Source organism: Acipenser ruthenus, chromosome 16, assembly GCF_902713425.1.
Source record: "Acipenser ruthenus chromosome 16, fAciRut3.2 maternal haplotype, whole genome shotgun sequence".
In the NCBI taxonomy this organism is placed as follows: Eukaryota; Metazoa; Chordata; class Actinopteri; order Acipenseriformes; family Acipenseridae; genus Acipenser; species Acipenser ruthenus.
The window spans coordinates 336769-355798 of NC_081204.1; the positions used below are offsets into that span (position 1 = coordinate 336769).

At 46.8% G+C, this 19030-nt stretch overlaps 1 protein-coding gene across 3 annotated transcripts; it reads right to left on the minus strand.

The window, feature by feature from the left end:
- Nucleotides 1–7506: 7506 nt before the first annotated feature.
- Nucleotides 7507–18798, minus strand: LOC131697676 (lipid transferase CIDEC-like). 3 transcript variants are annotated; one of them, XM_058988227.1, is made up of 6 exons: nt 18652–18798; nt 11893–11952; nt 10979–11120; nt 10577–10726; nt 10252–10439; nt 7507–9502 (listed from the first exon to the last, which is right to left on the minus strand). In XM_058988227.1, exons 1-6 carry the CDS (start codon nt 18726–18728, stop codon nt 9328–9330), a joined length of 792 nt encoding a protein of 263 aa, XP_058844210.1. In that variant the 5' UTR covers nt 18729–18798; the 3' UTR covers nt 7507–9327. The 3 variants fall into 3 exon arrangements, with proteins under 3 accessions (XP_058844210.1, XP_058844212.1, XP_058844211.1); XM_058988229.1 differs by lacking the exon at nt 18652–18798 and adding an exon at nt 17135–17242; XM_058988228.1 differs by lacking the exon at nt 18652–18798 and adding an exon at nt 13454–13720.
- Nucleotides 18799–19030: the final 232 nt, after the last annotated feature.

The window sequence follows — 19030 nt, forward strand, 5'->3', positions numbered from 1 at the left end:
AGAGAGAGAGAGATGGGATGGAGAGAAAGGGAGAGGAGGCTGTTTGATACTGTAGCTCTTCCTAGGAGAGAATCTCTTATTTAGACACGGCAGTGAAGCTGCAGGAGGACACCAGGCTTGCTAATGATCAGCAGCCCTGGGTAATGATGTCATGACAGCAGATTCTCTCCGTGTGTTTAATATATATATATGAACTGGAAGCAGCGAAGCATCCATTATGTGGGATTGCATTGTGCAGCAGCAGCAGGGAAGCTGCCCGGACGGTGCCTGGAGCGAGTCCAGCTCTTACTCCAGCTCACCTCAGAATCACCTGTGCAGGGCATGCAGCCTCTGAACTTATAGCTTAGGACAGAGAATACAACTGCCATGCCTCCTGTAGTTTATACACTCAAACAAACACCTTCCATACGATCCGTGGCACTGGAAGCATTTTTAAATGAAGCCATTCAACAAAACTGTGTCCCCTGTATATGATGGAAGCCATGCCAAGCCAGGGGGTGCTGCCACACCTCCAGCACCCCTACTTCCAGCGCCCCTGCATACGACAGACAGTCAGAGAGCTTTATCTTTATCTAGCTGTTTATCTATTGTAACACAGCCTCGCGGCTGAGGTTCGTTTTACCATTTTAAAACACAGACCCAGACACCAGAATAGCACTTCAGCACTTGTGTGCACTTTTATTTATACAAACAAAAATAAACAAAATCTAACTAGAGAAACAGACAGAAAAAACATATTGACAGACAGACACACAGATCACTAGAGAAACAGACAGAAACAGTATATTGACAGACAGACGGACACACAGATCACTAGAGAAACAGACAGAAACAGTATATTGACAGACAGACAGAAACAGTATATTGACAGACAGACAGAAACAGTATATTGACAGACAGACAGACAGAGAGAGGCAGATGAAAAAGCCAGATCACATGTGCAGTGGGCTGGTCTGACTTTTAATATCAAAGACTCCTGAATCTATCAAGCGCTTCAAAGAGGTCTGTGCAGCTTCTCCTAAGGCAGCCAAGTCTCTCAGCTTTCATGAGCGGGTCAGACATTCAGAAGACCCCCTCCCTCTCCGCCCTGCATGCGTGTTCTAAGAGGCCGGGGTCTCCGTGGTGCGTTCTCCTCCTTCTCAATCTAAAGGTCACACACGCGCGGATCCTCAGAGTGAAGCATGCATAGAACACACTTCCATCTAGTCTAGTTATGAGAGGGAGAGGGAGAGATGTAGAAAGATGGAGGAGTGAGAGGTGTGGATAGAGAGGGAGAAGTAAAGAGAGGGAAGGAGGGAGGGTTGAGGTGGCTTTCCCAGCCAGCCAGGCTATTCCCAGGATCGTTAGCATTCCGTCCAGGGCTCTGTGATTCAGCGCTGCAGGACAGTCCTGGAATACCAATGGGGTGGAGGAGAGGGGGGGTGACTCCTTCCACACACACTGAGAGAAGCTGGGTCTGGAATACAGAACAGACATTGGAGAGGGGAAGAGAGAGAGGGAGGGAGTGAGTGTGGGGGTGGAGAAAGGGTGAAAGACATTGCACCTGTATCTCATCACTAGTGCATTTCTATTGACCGTTTATCAACATGAACCCGAACTTCAATAAATGTGGAACAACTGCTGATCAATTCAAAAACGTATTGACCCCACGCAAAATCAATGTGTGTTACCTGATATCCTGGCCTGTTCTGCATCATTATTCTTGCATGTTAATGATATTGAATCCGCCATCCTAAGGGGACATGAAAACACGTCCATTCATGTATTCATGCAGTGCAGGAGCGTCCTGTTTGCCAGATTGTCTCAGGGGTGTCAATTCACATTCGTTCAGGTAATAATGACGTGTTGAATAGCAGCTGGGAAGAAGCCCTCCCTCCCCACCTCCCCACCTCCCCACGCTCCAGGTGCTGTTGTTCTGTCGAGGCCGCGGGAGAGAGCGACCTGAGAGGAAACAGTCTGTATTCATTCATTAAAACATCCACAGAGCCTTGGAGTGGCAGGCAGGCCAGCGTCCGTGGATTACGGGTCCAGGTGGCAGTCCTGTCTCTGCTAAAGTCAGGGCACTCGAGAAAACGACTAGGTCTGAGATCTGCCTGCTTATCTGTCAGTGTGCGCATGTCCACTGAGATCTGCCTGTTTATCTGTCAGTGTGCGCATGTCCACTGAGATCTGCCTGTTTATCTGTCAGTGTGCGCATGTCCACTGGAGATCTGGACTCTTGACCGGGGGGTTGTGAGTTCAATCCCAGATGGGAGACACTGCTGCTGTACCCTTGAGCAAGGTACTTTACATAGATTGCTGCAGTAAAAACCCAACTGTATAAATGGGTAATTGTATGTAAAAATAATGTGATATCTTGTAACAATTGTAAGTCGCCCTGGATAAGGGCATCTGCTAAGAAATAAATAATAATAAGTAATAACAGTCACAGAGTCACACACACACTTTGAGGTATTAATGTTAAATATTATCTTCAAATATGCGCTGCAAGCCTGGTAAAGCATAGGGAAGCATGTTAAAAAAAAGCATTGCAGACCATGGTAAACACATAGTATAACCATGGGAAACAGCAAAATGAATTACATTGCAAATGCACTGCGGTGAACTTTTCTAAGGGGTGTTGTGGAAACCTTGATAATATCTCTCTGTCTCTGTCTCTGTCATCAATCAGCTGCAGCAATTACTGTGTGTAAACGCAGAGCCGCTCTCTCTCCTCCTCTCCTTCTCCGTTGCAGCGGTTAGATATTAAACTCTCGTCTGCTGGACAGTGACACATTGCTTACAGCACGAGAGCTGAAGCCTGGAGTCTTTATTAAAGTATGAAATGAAGAGCCAGCCAGCTCTCCTCTACAGTATTTCCAAATCGCTTACATACATTTCATGAAACACTGGGCTACTTTCTCAAAACAGTTAAAACTGAAACATAGTTTGCAAAATAACACATTTCATTTGCAAATTGCTCTAATGCTCTAAAAATATGAAATATGTCACAAAATGAAATAAGTACATCAAAACAATACAGTCTGTCATCTAATGAAAAGCTCACATGATCAGCCATTTCACAGCGGTACAATAAATACTACCATCAATACAGCATGTTTAACCCTTTCTGGGGTCCAGGAACGGAGAGTATGGAGGGAGGAACACCATTGAGAGACGGGGATGAGCTTCGAACCACTCCCTAACAAGAGCAGAGTGGGGGAAGCTAACATTGTCCCATATTACAACAAAGTGTGTCAACTGCGGCCCCTCCAGTCCTCTCTCCTCTAGGGGTACAAGACTACCGTACATCGTATCTAAAAACACAAGCAGGCGTGCTGTGTTGTGTGGGGATATGGGAAACAACACCATTCCTGGAGACAGGAGGCTGTGTGGTCCAGTGGTTAAAGAAAAGGGCATGTAATCAGGTTCAAATCCCACCTCAGCCACTGACTCATTGTGTGACCCTAAGCAAGTCACTTCACCTCCTTGTGCTCCGTCTTTCGGGTGAGACGTAGTTGTAAGTGACTCTGCAGCTGATGCATAGTTCACACACCCTAGTCTCTGTAAGTCGCCTTGGACAAAGGCGTCTGCTAAATAAATAAATAATAATACCAGCACCCATGCAAATATTTCCTCCTCGTTAACCGGGTATATCAACTGTGATCAACTCAATGTGTTCAAATTGAAGCCAGCCTCATCCACGTATATGAAATCATGTAGAGGGATACTGACCTCAAGCTCCATTATTGTGCTCTGAAGAAAGAAAAACAGTATCACAGATCACGCAATGTGAAGATATCAGTATGCTGCATATTGTTAGCTATTCCAGCAGTATACATGTGCATTGCAGTATTGTAAGGAGTGCAGAAATGACTTGCGTGTGCATACTGGTGCCTCACCTCCTTTACCCCATCGTTATTCCGAAGGCACCCTGGACACCGGCGTCACTGTCCGCTGCTTTCACTTCAGGACACGGTCACTTGTTGCTAGACTGACACGATTTACAATGTGAATTATTTCATTATCTTGGATGATTGTGCTCTGACTCTCTCTCAAACGCATGGTGTTGTTGGCAGCAGCCAGCATATCCACTCCAGCAGCCTCCTGTTGAGCTGTAAAGATTCGTCCTCGGCCTCCAGAAGGGGGGTTTCTTTCAAATCTATAAATGAATTGAATGCTGACAGATAAGAATGCAGGAATTGAATGACAGCAAAACTACAAATTGACTGTAATAGAATACAGAAATGAGATGCATGGTCACTTACATATTGCAATGATGCCAGCAAACATCAACACCACTAACAGCTGTTGCTGATTCTCACACATGTCGACAATATTACAGCGCTGGCACAAATGCAGATAAGCCTGTTGGCACCATGTACCAGGTGCTGAGGGCAAACTCTGCCATCTGCTGTGCCTTGAAGCTGCCACTCAATCTGGGCTGGCAAGCTACATTTAAAAAATAAACCACAAACATGCACATATGCATGTAATACAGTGCGCCTTCTATGACAGTAATCTCTTTTATATGAGTTTGAAATGGGATTGTCAAACGTACAGAGTACCGTTCTATTACAAACATGCACTGCGCTGGTTCAGACATGCATTATGCAAGGCACTGCTCTGTGTGTCGGTTTCACAAGATCAAAGTCCTGCCAGGGAACTGCCTTACTTCCACACTGGGACCCAGGCTGTGATAATCCCTGTAATGCTTGATTTGAATGTGACACCACGTACCAGCAGCATTCACAACAACTTCAGAGAGGCTGCAGGGGACGGCATAGATACGAGCGCAGTCCTTCACTGTGAAACACACAGGACATGCGAATAACTGTACACAACAACTTCAGAGAGGCTGCAGGAGACAGCATAGATACGAGCGCAGTCCTTCACTGTGAAACACAAGCAGGACATGCGAATAACTGTACACAACAACTTCAGAGAGGCTGCAGGAGACAGCATAGATACAAGCACAGTCCTTCACTGTGAAACACGCAGGACATGCGAATAACTGTACACAACAACTTCAGAGAGGCTGCAGGAGACAGCACAGATACAAGCGCAGTCCTTCACTGTGAAACACGCAGGACATGCGAATAACTGTACACAACAACTTCAGCGAGGCTGCAGGAGACAGCATAGATACGAGCACAGTCCTTCACTGTGAAACACGCAGGACATGCGAATAACTGTTCACAACAACTTCAGAGAGGCTGCAGGAGACAGCATAGATACGAGCGCAGTCCTTCACTGTGAAACACAAGCAGGACAGAATTCCTCAGCAAACTCTTTCAATCACAGGCACTTTCAGCAGTACATAAATCCTTGCAAGTCATTTCCTTTTACTGTCCAGAAATGAACGAATTATATATTATATATATATACAAGAGAGAGAGAGAGAGAGAGAGAGAGAGAGATGTGGAACAAATTCTTACTATTAACTCTTAAGCTGGACGCAATGCAACACAGGGTAGAATTGACTGTTTTTGGTTCCTCCCATGAATCAGGTCTTGAACCAGCATGACCACTTTCTCTTGCACGCGTCAATCACAGGCCTGACAGGCAAGGAGCGAGCCAGAATGAAATCCACTCTCAACCCGATACACAACAAACACTTAGAAACACGCACAGCAAGTGTTAATTAAACATATCTACAGTTCTGACCCCATCAGAATCCTGTGTAAGCTTTCAGGTTTGTCAAGTCCAAACGATTACTATTCAAGAACGCCCCGGGGCCAGCGAATCACACACAGGAACACGACAGTCATTACTGAAGAGGAGGAGCTGCAAAACCACATAGTAATCTTCTGGGTGGAGTCACTGCAACGCATGTCCTGCATGGGGCGTGTGCAGGACAGACAGCTGCGGATAAAGAGGCTCTCTCTGTACTTCAATCCCTCCGAACACGCACCCGCTGATGCCTCAGCGCCTCCTTGAAATGATCCCGATTCCCCCTGCCAGCTCCTCATTTTCTCATCATCCAAGCTGGCTCCTCTCCCTCTGTCATTTCCACGGGATGTAGAGATCTCTGGAAAGCTGTGTTTAAACTAAATTACCGGAGCAGGCAGGGGCCGGCTGGCTGGCTGACGCACATGCTTCCCAGAGAGCCTCACAGCAATGGGACTGTCCTCTGCCTCAACCTCACCACAGAACACACTGGATAGATATTACACAAGTTTAACTGCATACCCTTCACGTATGACCGAGTGTTCGGTGGCTGCCTCTAATGCACCTCGCACACTCTTTGCTTTGTCTGTCATACAAAGAGTGCAAGAGAAAGCATCCTGTCAATGAGATTGATTAGAGGCAGCCACCGCACCCTTACAAACACATCAGTGTAGAAGTCATGAACTCCAAACAGAAGCACCGCCCGTGTTTCTGGAGAAGCGGTTGTGTTTTAAGCGTTCAGAATGCTTTGTCACGACGCTCTGAGAGCGAGACCGACTCTCTCGCTGCTGTTTCACGTGGAGTTGCTGCAGACAGGTTCCAGTGGGGGCGGGACCTGGAATTAGCTTCAGAACTGTTTTCATGGCGCTCCTCATCATTGCAAAGTGGAGCCTCGCAATCGTCTCCAATACATTTCCCTTCCTCAGATTGAGAAACACTGCAGAGCTGGCTTCTTTCTTTACTGAAACGGGGTCAGGCAGGCAGGCAGGTTAATAAGGACAGCTGGAGTCCATTGTGTGGTAGCGCTTTGCAATACAGGGAATGCATAACCACGTCATTGCATTGGAATAACTGGCTGCATCTATCCTGTGCAATTCCACGGTCCCGGAATGACGCACTTACTCCTCGAGTAGCTGACCTGTTCAAGCAGGACACCCAGTCATGACAATGCTATCACATGCGCAGTATGCCCAGTGCTCCCGTGATGCCCTCTGAACAGCAAGGAGAGCACGGAGGAGGGCTTTAAAACTGACGAACCAGCACAGGACAGAAAGCATACAACACAGAATGAAACACTGCAGGAAAAACAAACACAAACCCAGCTTTTATTAAACTTTTATTATGAGAAGAATCATCTACAAATCATTTTATTACACAATTCTATTAAACATACAGCTTCACCCCTGTATTCATAGACTGAACACACTCCATGCAACAAAGCAGAGACCTGAAACACTCCTTATAGAAAAGTTTGACAATAACTTTGCACAGAATGGTTAGCTTTCCAATGCATGTATCATTGTTTATATAGCTTGTTTATATAAATATGCTTTACTTTACCCCTCTATACTTTACTACACTTTGCTGTGCCGTTACTGTGGTACACATTATATCCAGACAGAGATGGGGGAGGGGGTTATACAGCATTATCACACAGACAGGTCAGACGCACAGACACACACAGGTCACGCACGCACACACACAGACACAGACACACACATGACGCACGCACTCACTCACACACACGCACACACACACACACACACACACACACACACACACACACACACACACACAGTCCTTCAATTTATTTCAAGAGATTTTTTTTCTCCCCACAGCAGCAGCAATCCCCCCCCCCCCCCCCGACCCCACATATTATGCATTCAAATCCTTTAATTCAAACCTTTGAAAAAAATGTAACTTTGCAAAATCTGCATGCTAGCTTCTTAGAACTGATCATTCATTTTAACAGGCAAGGGTTAAAATCTTCACACACATCTTCCACCCTCCCCCTCCCTCCCCCAAACAACTACAACTTTACACAAGAAACAACTATCAAAAGAAAAAGAAACAAAAACATGAATTCTGTATTTCCTAGCTGCAGTCGTGAGCTTTGTTTTTTTTAAAGAGTAAGCATTCGCTCTCCTTGAAGCATTCCTATAGTAGAGCCCAGTAAGGAGAGCTGTGGAGACGGCCAGTCTGGGTGTTTGCACACAGCGGACAGCGCCATGCTAACGTATAGAGCATCATGACACGCTACGAGAAGGAACAGGGTCAACAGCGGGGTCAGCGTGCAACACAAGACCAAGCCAGGCGCAGGCAGTCCACTCACTGCAGAGATCAAGCAATCTGGGACACTTGAGTTTATTCTGAATTACTCACTTCAGGAGCGGCGGCGACAGTCTCACACACAGGGGAATCTCTCTTCAGATCTGTGTTTTACACACCTACTTGTGTGGTGCTGCAGAGATATATACAAACCGTGCTATTAAGTGAATCAATCCATTCGAATTTGTGACGGTGCAGAGACCAGCCTTCATCAGCGCTCACGGAGTGTGCATTCTGCAAGTCATTAAACACATTAAAACAAAGGCAGCAACGATCTGAAACGAACGCGAAGGCAGGTGAGAAATCGTGCTTCAGAACATGGTGAAGTGAGACGACAGCGCGGCGAAACAGAGGCGCGCAGCGCGGCCAAACAGAGGCGCGCAGCGCGGCCAAACAGAGGCGCGCAGCGCGGCCAAACAGAGGCGCGCAGCGCGGCCAAACAGAGGCGCGCAGCGCGGCCAAACAGAGGCGCGCAGCGCGGCCAAACAGACCACAGTAAACCCAAAAAGGAGAATGGAATGTGAATACAAAAACAAATAATTATTACATCCCTGTGCAGCACAGGCAGTCAGTGGGGTGGAAAAACACCTCGTTCTCGTACTTCCTGCTGAATAAAACTCGTGCAGGAGGGTGGCTTTCAAAATCTAAATAAACACTGGAAAATTTATAATTTCAAATACGCTGGAAAACAATAGCGATAATTCGTACCGCATTACAGAAAGTAACGTATAAACTCTGTTATGTGAACTGGGGGGTTGCCACCAAATAAAAGTCAAGCATATTGTTATATTCCAGTATGGATCCCATGCGCCTAGCTTTACAACCCTAAAACACAAGAGTGGAAACTAGATTAAAAACACAGATCAGGGTGCACATGATGGCAAGATCCCTGGATTGTCCGGGATTGCTCCTTTACAGAGAGAAGCAGCTGGAATCTGAGTGTGTGAGAATCACACAGACACCCCCTGCACTGACAGCCTGGAGCACGTGTACGTGTGTGTGTGGGTGTGTGTGGGTGTGTGTGTGTGTGTGTGGGTGTGACTGGAGAGCTGAACAATATCTCCTACAAGAAGCTGAACAGACACAGGGTCTGCAGACACACCTGTAGCTAGCAGGAGAACAGCACGCAACACACAGACACTACAAGAGTGCCTCGTTCCCACACACACTCAAAACTCAAACTCAACCAAAGCACAGCAGATCAATAAAGCATGGCTTGGGAGCCAGCCTGTCTGTAAATGAGCTCCCCTTTCCAAATGTCCCCAACACTCCAGTACAGTACATGCACCATGTGAAGAATGCTGTGTAACTCCGCCCTCAGTGTGGCCCCGCCCCCTCCCCATTGTGAAGTCACACCGCCGTCTTTCCCCATAGGATGCTCTGCAGCTGCGTGGGCTGGGTCAGCTGCTCTTTCTGCTCCGCCCCCTGCTCCTCCTCGTCCAATAGCTGCTGCATGTAGCAGGATGTGCCCAATAGGACGTGGCCTGTGGCCTGCATGGAGAAGAGGGTCCAGCGCAGGGCCTCCCTGAAACAAACACCACGATGCATTACATAAACCTTGTGGTCTCTCTCAGTGCCTTCAATGATGAAAAAGAGATTCAATTCACACGCTTCTATCACTGCTCCCCTCGATATTTCAAGTACAAGTTTAAGTCACTTCATAAAATTCACTGTTTTCGGTATTTCAGGGATGCAAATAAGACTCCCACTGCACAGCAGTGTGATCCACTCCTGGTTTTACTGTGAGTTTAAGAAGCCTCACCTGCGCTCGTTACCTATACACACTGTGGCTGAAGAAGCTGGCAGTAACTCTGGACTGTGTGACAGTGCTGTGCAATAGGAGTCCTATTCACATCCCTACAGTTCATGTGAGAGTCCGAGTGAAACAGAGAGCAAGCCCAGCAGCTGCAATGAAGAAGCCTCTGGGTTTGGTTACTGCAAATGAATTACTTCCACTTGAAACAGAAGCCCAGGTCTCTTGAATTAGCCTCTGCACAGACACAGAGATGTTCTGCAGGTCTGAGCTCTTGAATTAGCCTCTGCACAGACAGAGATGTTCTGCAGGTCTGAGCTCTTGAATTGGCCTCTGCACAGACACAGAGATGTTCTGCAGGTCTGAGCTCTTGAATTAGCCTCTGCACAGACACACAGATATGTTCTGCAGGTCTGAGCTCTTGAAATTGGCCTCTGCACAGACACAGAGATGTTCTGCAGGTCTGAGCTCTTGAATTAGCCTCTGCACAGACACAGAGATATTCGGACGCTCACACTCACTTCATCATCTTCTTGGCCCCGTAGCAGCGCAGGTCATATGACACGGTGTACATGCCGTACAGGGTGGCCTTCACGTTCAGGCAGCCAATTAAATCACGGGGGTTCGACTTGTAGAGGTCAAAGGTGATCCTGGCCACATCCTTCCTGCGGCGAGGCCTGTCCGTGAGGTGCAAGCGGTACTCTCCATTCTAAAAGACAGACAGACAGACAGACAGACAGACAGACAGTGAGCATGCTGAGACTCAGAGGAAGCTGTCACACACAATACACAATACATTGTTAATGTCATGATTCATGTCTTTAGAATGTGTCTCCATGTCCTTACATCACTGGGGGTCCACTCCTGTCCCTTGTCCAGCACGACAAAGACAGTGTTGTCGTCCAGGGTCTGGAAGAACTCCTCTGTGTCCACCATCGTCCCGTCCTCCTCGAGGACCAGAGAGCACACACTGGATACATGCAGGGCATCCGGGAGCTGGGGAGGCAGGAGCAACGATCTCAACCTCTCTCCATCTCTCCTTCCCTCTCTATCCCTCTCTCCTCACCTCCCAGAACCAAACAGCACACACTGGAGATATGCAGGGGTCCAGGAGCTGGGGAGGCAACGATCTCAACCTCTCTCCATCTCTCCTTCCCTCTCTATCCCTCTCTCCTCACCTCCCAGAACCAAACAGCACTCGTTGGATACATTACCACAGAACTCTTCCCCTCTCCTCTCCTCTCTCACCTTGTTCAGCAGGTCCCTCAGCCCGTCAGCCATGATGCCCTTCTTGATGCTGCGGTTGAAGTTTGCGACCCGGAAGGGTTTGGGTCGGGTGGCGGGGCCGGTGAGCAGCTGCTGGGTCATGGAGGCGCTGGCGGAGACGTACCTGGGGAGGGGGGGCGGGGGGGCGACAGTCAGCGAGCGAGTAGAACACATGCCAGAGTATATTGATATCAATGGGAACAGTCACACTAGCCAATGTGTTTTGTGAATTGTAAGCTAACACACTGGAGAGTGCATTGAGAGTATCTCTGAATAACCGATAGCACAAGACAAGGCGAGCGAGCCACAGCGATGCAAAGCATAAACCAGTCCTCTGTGAAGCGCTTCTTCAGTCAGCGGTGCTTTTAGGACCCGCGCTGTGAATCAGCATCATCTCTGCCGTTCTGTTATTGAGTGATATGGAACGGCTGACCTCCATTGAAACCTGCGGGAGAGCAGCGTCAGGTCGCTGGATGTTTAGTGTGTGTTTCATGATTCAGGGTCAGATGCTCTAGCCAGCTGCAGGCTGCAGGTACCCTGCACAGTGACCTCTCACCTGCACGGGAATGTCAACACACACTTCCTGCAGACTCCCTAACGTTTTCATTTTCAGAGAATCGGATTTGCAAATACTAAAAGAAACAGAACAAGTGATGCCAACGCTTTCAGCACGAAGTCTCTCTCAGTGTATTAGAAGTGCTGGAAATAAAAACAGGTACATTGGACACTGCATCCAGCGATGGAAACATTTTGGGGTGAAATGCATCAATATGTAACAGTGGAGAACGCTGATTCTTATTCTCTGCATTTAGAAAACATTTCAGAACAATCACACTTAAAAACAAATCCAATAGAGAAGAAGTATCAGAAACAGGTGTGGACGTTTACCGACTTACTTGGAGAGAGACTTCATTGCGTAATCCATGATCAGCAACACTTCACTGCAGTCAACCCACCTGCAAGAGAACACAACACACTCATCAGAGCAGCGAGTCACAACACAACACACTCAGAGCAGCGAGCCACAACCTGTAACACAACACAACACACTCATCAGAGCAGCGAGTCACAACACAACACACTCAGAGCAGCGAGCCACAACCTGTAACACAACACAACACACTCATCAGAGCAGCGAGCCACAACCTGTAACACAACACACTCATCAGAGCAGCGAGTCACAACACAACACACTCAGAGCAGCGAGCCACAACCTGTAACACAACACACTCATCAGAGCAGCGAGTCACAACACAACACACTCAGAGCAGCGAGCCACAACCTGTAACACAACACACTCATCAGAGCAGCGAGCCACAACCTGTAACACAACACACTCATCAGAGCAGCGAGCCACAACCTGTTACAGAACACACTCATCAGAGCAGCGAGCCACAACCTGTAACACAACACAACACTCAGAGCAGCGAGCCACAACCTGTAACACAACACAACACACTCATCAGAGCAGCGAGCCACAACCTGTAACAAAACACAACACACTCATCAGAGCAGCGAGCCACAACCTGGTACAGAACACACTCATCAGAGCAGCGAGTCACAACCTGTAACACAACACAACACACTCATCAGAGCAGCGAGCCACAACCTGTAACACAACACTCATCAGAGCAGCGAGCCACAACCTGGTACAGAACACACTCATTAGAGCAGCGAGCCACAGCCTGGTACAGAACACACTCATCAGAGCAGCGAGCCACAGCCTGGTACAGAACATCGCAATATAGAACTCGGAACAAACATTTAATGAAATGGCAAAATACAGAAATGATAACACCCTGGACCTGAAATACAAGCGTTTCTCCAAGGATCAAAAATAACTGGGTTAGATCAGCAACATCTCCACACACACCCTGTCCGAGCTTCTAACATCTCCAGCTAGTCTCACACACACACACACACACACACCCTGTCCGAGCTTCAAACATCTCCAGCTAGTCTCTCACACACACACACACACACACACACACACACACACACACACACTGTCCGAGCTTCAAACATCTCCAGCTAGTATCAAATACTAAAGACACCTATGGACTGTTTTATTTTTTTATTTTTTTAAAAACAGGGTTTAAGTTAACATGTACTGTTTCCCTGACTCTTATTGTATAATGCAGCCTTCTCGTTTTCTCACTAGAAGACACACTCCTGTACTTTAAGACAAGGTATAGATTAACACACCCTCAACAATCCAGCTGAACGCTTTGTCAAACAAACCGCTCTGTTTCATCCACACATGTAATTCTGCTCATAATTTTGTACAGAACATTACAGTTTTTAAAATGTGGAAAACCAGTTTCCTCTCTAAATATTCCCTGGGTCTGCAGTAAGAAGTCTTGTAATTCTAATACTGCCCCCCTCAGACAGTTCTAAAGAGCTTTAGATATTATTCAGTTCACACTAATTTGGCTTTGCTGTGCGTTGAGTACTTACTTGTGTCTCAGTGTAACCCTGCTTGACTCTGTACTGCACTGACGCTGCTGCAGACACAAGTGGAAAGGCTCTGCTCTCCCTGCTCCTCGAATGCTGGCTGTGCCCGTGTGCTGGAGGCTGGATTCTGTCTCAGTGTAACCCTGCTTGACTCTGTACTGCACTGACGCTGCTGCAGACACAAGTGGAAAGGCTCTGCTCTCCCTGCTCCTCGAATGCTGGCTGTGCCCGTGTGCTGGAGGCTGGATTCTGTCTCAGCCCAGCTGCGCACTTTGACCCCGAGCTTTCACAACAATGACTTCACTGCAGGGTCAGGGTGTGTCCTGTTGAGTAATACCCAGCCTCTCTGTACTGTACTCCGGATTGTGAAAGACAGGCTTAATCAGCTGGCTCCACCCTGACCGTTACACACGGCAGTCACATGAGCCTCAAAGAGATCACCTTTCACCTACATGACAAAATCAATCACTACACACACACACACACACACACACTGTGTAGCACAGTACATCTGCACTTCTCCCCCGCTTGTCCTCTGGCTATACTATACATTTACCATCGTAAATATGCTTTACCATGCCTCCCTGTGCTTTACAATGCTTTATTAAACTTGATGGCATATTAGAGGTGCAATCAAGGAACCATTGTACTAATCGAATACTGGACGGGTACTAATTTACAATAACCGATGCATGAAGAACACTATTATAAAAATATTAAAATACACTCTTTCCAAAAACCATCAGCTGAAACCACGTACACAGTATTATATTTAGGAATACGATCAATGCATTGAGAAAACTGCATGAGTATTCAAAAGCAGAACAAGATGATGGAGGCTGTGGGATTAAAAGCCACGGTGATGAGTCATGGGTTGATTGAAGCATTGCTGCTCTCAGAATACTATCCAGGCATAGGGAGTGACAGTCATGGGTTGATTGAAGCATTGCTGCTCTCAGAATACTATCCAGGCATAGGGAGTGACAGTCATGGGTTGATTGAAGCATTGCTGCTCTCAGAATACTATCCAGACATAGGGAGTGACAGTCATGGGTTGATTGAAGCATTGCTGCTCTCAGAATACTATCCAGACATAGGGAGTGACAGTCATGGGTTGATTGAAGCATTGCTGCTCTCAGAATACTATCCAGGCATAGGGAGTGACAGTCATGGGTTGATTGAAGCATTGCTGCTCTCAGAATACTATCCAGACATAGGGAGTGACAGTCATGGGTTGATTGAAGCATTGCTGCTCTCAGAATACTATCCAGGCATAGGGAGTGACAGTCATGGGTTGATTGAAGCATTGCTGCTCTCAGAATACTATCCAGGCATAGGGAGTGACAGTCATGGGTTGATTGAAGCATTGCTGCTCTCAGAATACTATCCAGGCATAGCGAGTGACAGTCATGGGTTGATTGAAGCATTGCTGCTCTCAGAATACTATCCAGACATAGGGAGTGACAGTCATGGGTTGATTGAAGCATTGCTGCTCTCAGAATACTATCCAGACATAGGGAGTGACAGTCATGGGTTGATTGAAGCATTGCTGCTCTCAGAATACTATCCAGGCATAGCGAGTGACAGTCATGGGTTGATTGAAGCATTGCTGCTCTCAGAATACTATCCAGGCATAGCGAGTGACAGTCATGGGTTGATTGAAGCATTGCTGCTCTCAGAATACTATCCAGGCATAGGGAGTGACAGTCATGGGTTGATTGAAGCATTGCTGCTCTCAGAATACTATCCAGACATAGGGAGTGACAGTCATGGGTTGATTGAAGCATTGCTGCTCTCAGAATACTATCCAGGCATAGCGAGTGACAGTCATGGGTTGATTGAAGCATTGCTGCTCTCAGAATACTATCCAGACATAGGGAGTGACAGTCATGGGTTGATTGAAGCATTGCTGCTCTCAGAATACTATCCAGGCACAGGGAGTGACAGTCATGGGTTGATTGAAGCATTGCTGCTCTCAGAATACTATCCAGGCATAGGGAGTGACAGTGCAGGCCTCTCAACACTGTCTCATTTGTCACGCAATCTCCAACATCCTGGATTCTACGATAGTCAACAGCTGCATCTCGGTGTTACATGCAGTAACTCTAGGATGGCAGTTTCACTCATTTCAGGTTTTAATACAAGCTCGACAAGCCCCAGTGCATAGTAAACAAGCTCAGAGGTGTGTCTTATTAAAGTCACAGCAAGACCAGGACTGGATCAATATGCTCTGCAATGGGAGTCTTATTTCCAGCCCTGTATTCAGTCGCTGAACACAGCTCACTTCTGTCCCACCCTCCCACCCCACTGTTTGCACAAGGTGGGCAGCAGCACAGAACAGTTTTATAACTCTGCTGGAGTTCACTCAGACAGCGTCTGGGAGTCTTAAAGGCACCACTACAGTAAAGCCAAACTGCAAAGACTAAAGCCCTGCTAAAAAAAACACACAGGCAGCAAAGCCAAGCTACTGAGTGCGCAGATTTCCTCAGAGTTTCTCCCACAGCCAGTCACGCTGAGGTCACCGGCACAGCATGCAGCTCCCAGTGTCCAGCAGGCACTCCCCAGCCAGCTGAAATGTGATGAAACCGGGATTGTAAACTCTCCGCTCGGCTCCAGCCTGTGCAGATTGGCTGCAGAGAGTGGCGTGTTTGTAACTTCGCAGGGCGTTCTAAAGAGGCAGCACCTGCCAATCAAGATCGCTGTTTGGGTTACAGTTTAAGAACCGCCAACAATCAACTAAAACAACTCTGTGAGCAGTGGTGATACTGCGGGCAACCCTGTGCTGGTCATGAAGGAATCTCCTTGTGTATAATGCATCAGGGCTAGAAACTCACAGCAGCCCTGAGCATCTGAACCGCCCTTGCTCAGGTAAATCACTGAAATAACCAGGCAGGCCATTTCAATACTAGACTTCACTGAGGGGAGTTCTGAACCCCAGGACTGGTGCGAGTTTCAACCCCGCTCAAACTCCTGATCACTTCAATAATAATAATAATAATAATAATAATAATAATAATATACTTCATTTAGGGGCGTTCTGAACCCCAGAACTGGTGTGAGTTTCAACCCTGCTCAAACTCCTGATCACTTCAATAATAATAATAATAATAATAATAATAATAATAATAATAATACTAGACTTCACTGAGGGGAGCTCTGAACCCCAGGACTGGTGCGAGTTTCAACCCTGCTCAAACTCCTGATCACTTCAATAATAATAATAATAATAATAATATACTTCATTGAGGGGAGTTCTGAACCCCAGAACTGGTGCGAGTTTCAACCCTGCTCAAACTCCTGATCACTTCAATAATAATAATAATAATAATAATAATACTAGACTTCATTGAGGGGAGTTCTGAACCCCAGAACTGGTGCAAGTTTCAACCCCGCTCAAACTCCTGATCACTTCAATAATAATAATAATAATAATAATAATAATAATAATAATAATAATAATACTAGACTTCATTGAGGGGAGTTCTAAACCCCAGGTCTGGCTGCAGCAGGGCTGGTGTGAGTTTCAAACTTGCTGTATGAAGCTAGTAATACATAAACTAAAAGCTCTGAATTATTCACCTCGACTATCATGCAAAGCTTCAGCAAACAATTACAGCTTGTGACGCGGTGTCCTGCAAACTGCGACCCTGCTAAAGAAATCTGTGATCAATGCATTCACTGCACCTGGATAAACAGCGGAGGGATGTTCAAACGGCTTGCTTGAAGTCAGCATTCACGTCTTCATTTATTAACCAATACCCGACCATACTGGAACACTGGCTTTCATATTAAGAGACTTGTATCACATCAAAGTGACCCAGCACTGATGATTAGGACCTATGCAAACACAGACACAGTGGAGTGGATTACAAAGTGCGGACTGCAGCTCAGCTCAAAACTGACAGCTACCCGACAGCTGCTTCTAACATGCTTTAGTCATGACACTGGATTATTCTGAAAGATAGATAGATAGATAGATAGATAGATAGATAGATAGATAGATAGATACTTATGAATGACAGACTTATTTTAAGTGTGATTTGATATGATTCAGATTTGACTGTCTTTGTGGTTCAGATACAGTAATGATTCACAATTTGATATTAATGGTTACATCATGCACACCTCAAGCCGTTACATTGTAACCGGCCCTGCCCTGCGCTGCTGACACAGTTTAAATGAACAGTAAAGCAGGTCAGTGTGTTACTATTCCTGTGCCGTGTCCCATTCTTCAGCAATATACACACAGTGAGGAGATTAAACGATTGATAACACACACTCATCAATTCATTAAACTAACAGCGGGTAGATAGCACACGATTGAGAACACGTCTGATAACACACACTCGTCGATTCATTAAACTAACAGCGGGTAGATAGCACACGATTGAGAACACGTCTGATAACACACACTCAACAATTCATTAAACAGCGATCAGATAGTACACGACTGAGAACACACACTTGAGAACAATCGACTCCTGTAATAGTAACCAGTTCAATGCACGGCAACAATAGCCACTACAAGATACTGAGAGACAAGCGTTTAACACGAGTAGGTCAATTACAAACCATGAACCGCTCTGCTCGCTAAACACAGAGCAGCTACAGTCACAGAATCACACACGCGTGCAGAACGCTCTGCGGTCAGGTGCAGCTACTTTGTCTAAACACTCTTATGCGAGCGACAGCGCCGCACTGTCGCAAGCCAGAAACACTGTTTTAAAGGAAGGACAATAATAACACGTCCCAAGGTCTAGATTAGAGAATCCAGTGGCGGCCGCATGTGTGATGTTTGAAATGGGATGAGTATGTGTGCCTCTACAATCTCTACTCCAGCAGCGCCCTCTTAAACACTGTAGTTTAACACGAGGGAAGAGCTGCACTCGCTGTATCGGCACACGGGCACGGGGAGCTGGATCAAGCATTTGTTTGGTGCGCTCAGTTTTTGTTTGGTAGCAAAACATTTTAATGCTAGTAACATTCGCCAAATTAAACCAAAAAAAAACATACAACACCCATTGTGTGCAAACTATAAACAGCAATACGCACAGACTCCCGCAACTCACAAATCAAACGAACAGTAAAAGGAATCGAGCGAACACAGCCTCTCAATTCGGGTGCCTGTAAGCATTACAATGCGGTAAGAGAGGTTGCTCGACACCGCTATCACTCGCACCCGGTCTCTCTTCTGTACTTACTCGCTGTCAGCTCTCCGTGTGTTAATATTATTAGCTGTAGTCTCTGTGTCGGGCAGGCACACCGTGCACTCCAGCATATGAAACGCGAAGGAGGCTGCTGGGACGCTGCCGTGTTGTACAGCTGCTGGTCATTATTCTCAATCACGTGGAGACCGGACCCTCCTTCACGTGACAGAGCCGAGCTCGTGGCGGGGTAGAGTTCACTTCACCGTGGAGGTCAGGGCTCCGGGGCGTTTTGTAACAGGGTAACGTCAGTGTGAAGGAGAATGCGATGCTAATAATACAGGCACGCATCAGTGTCCGGATAATAACACATCTTGGAATGTTTGCAATGTGGTATTTTCAGAGGGACTGGAACCAGTAGCCAATCTGGTGGCTG

Coding starts and splice junctions, on each gene's coding strand:
- LOC131697676 (XM_058988227.1), bottom strand. CDS start 18,728: ATGCTGGAGTGCACGGTGTGCCTGCCCGACACAGAGACTACAGCTAAT. Junction 10,727..10,978: donor TGAGGGACCTGCTGAACAAG/GTGAGAGAGGAG, acceptor CTGCCTCCCCAG/CTCCCGGATGCCCTGCATGT. Junction 9,503..10,251: donor GGGGCCAAGAAGATGATGAA/GTGAGTGTGAGC, acceptor TGTTTGTTTCAG/GGAGGCCCTGCGCTGGACCC.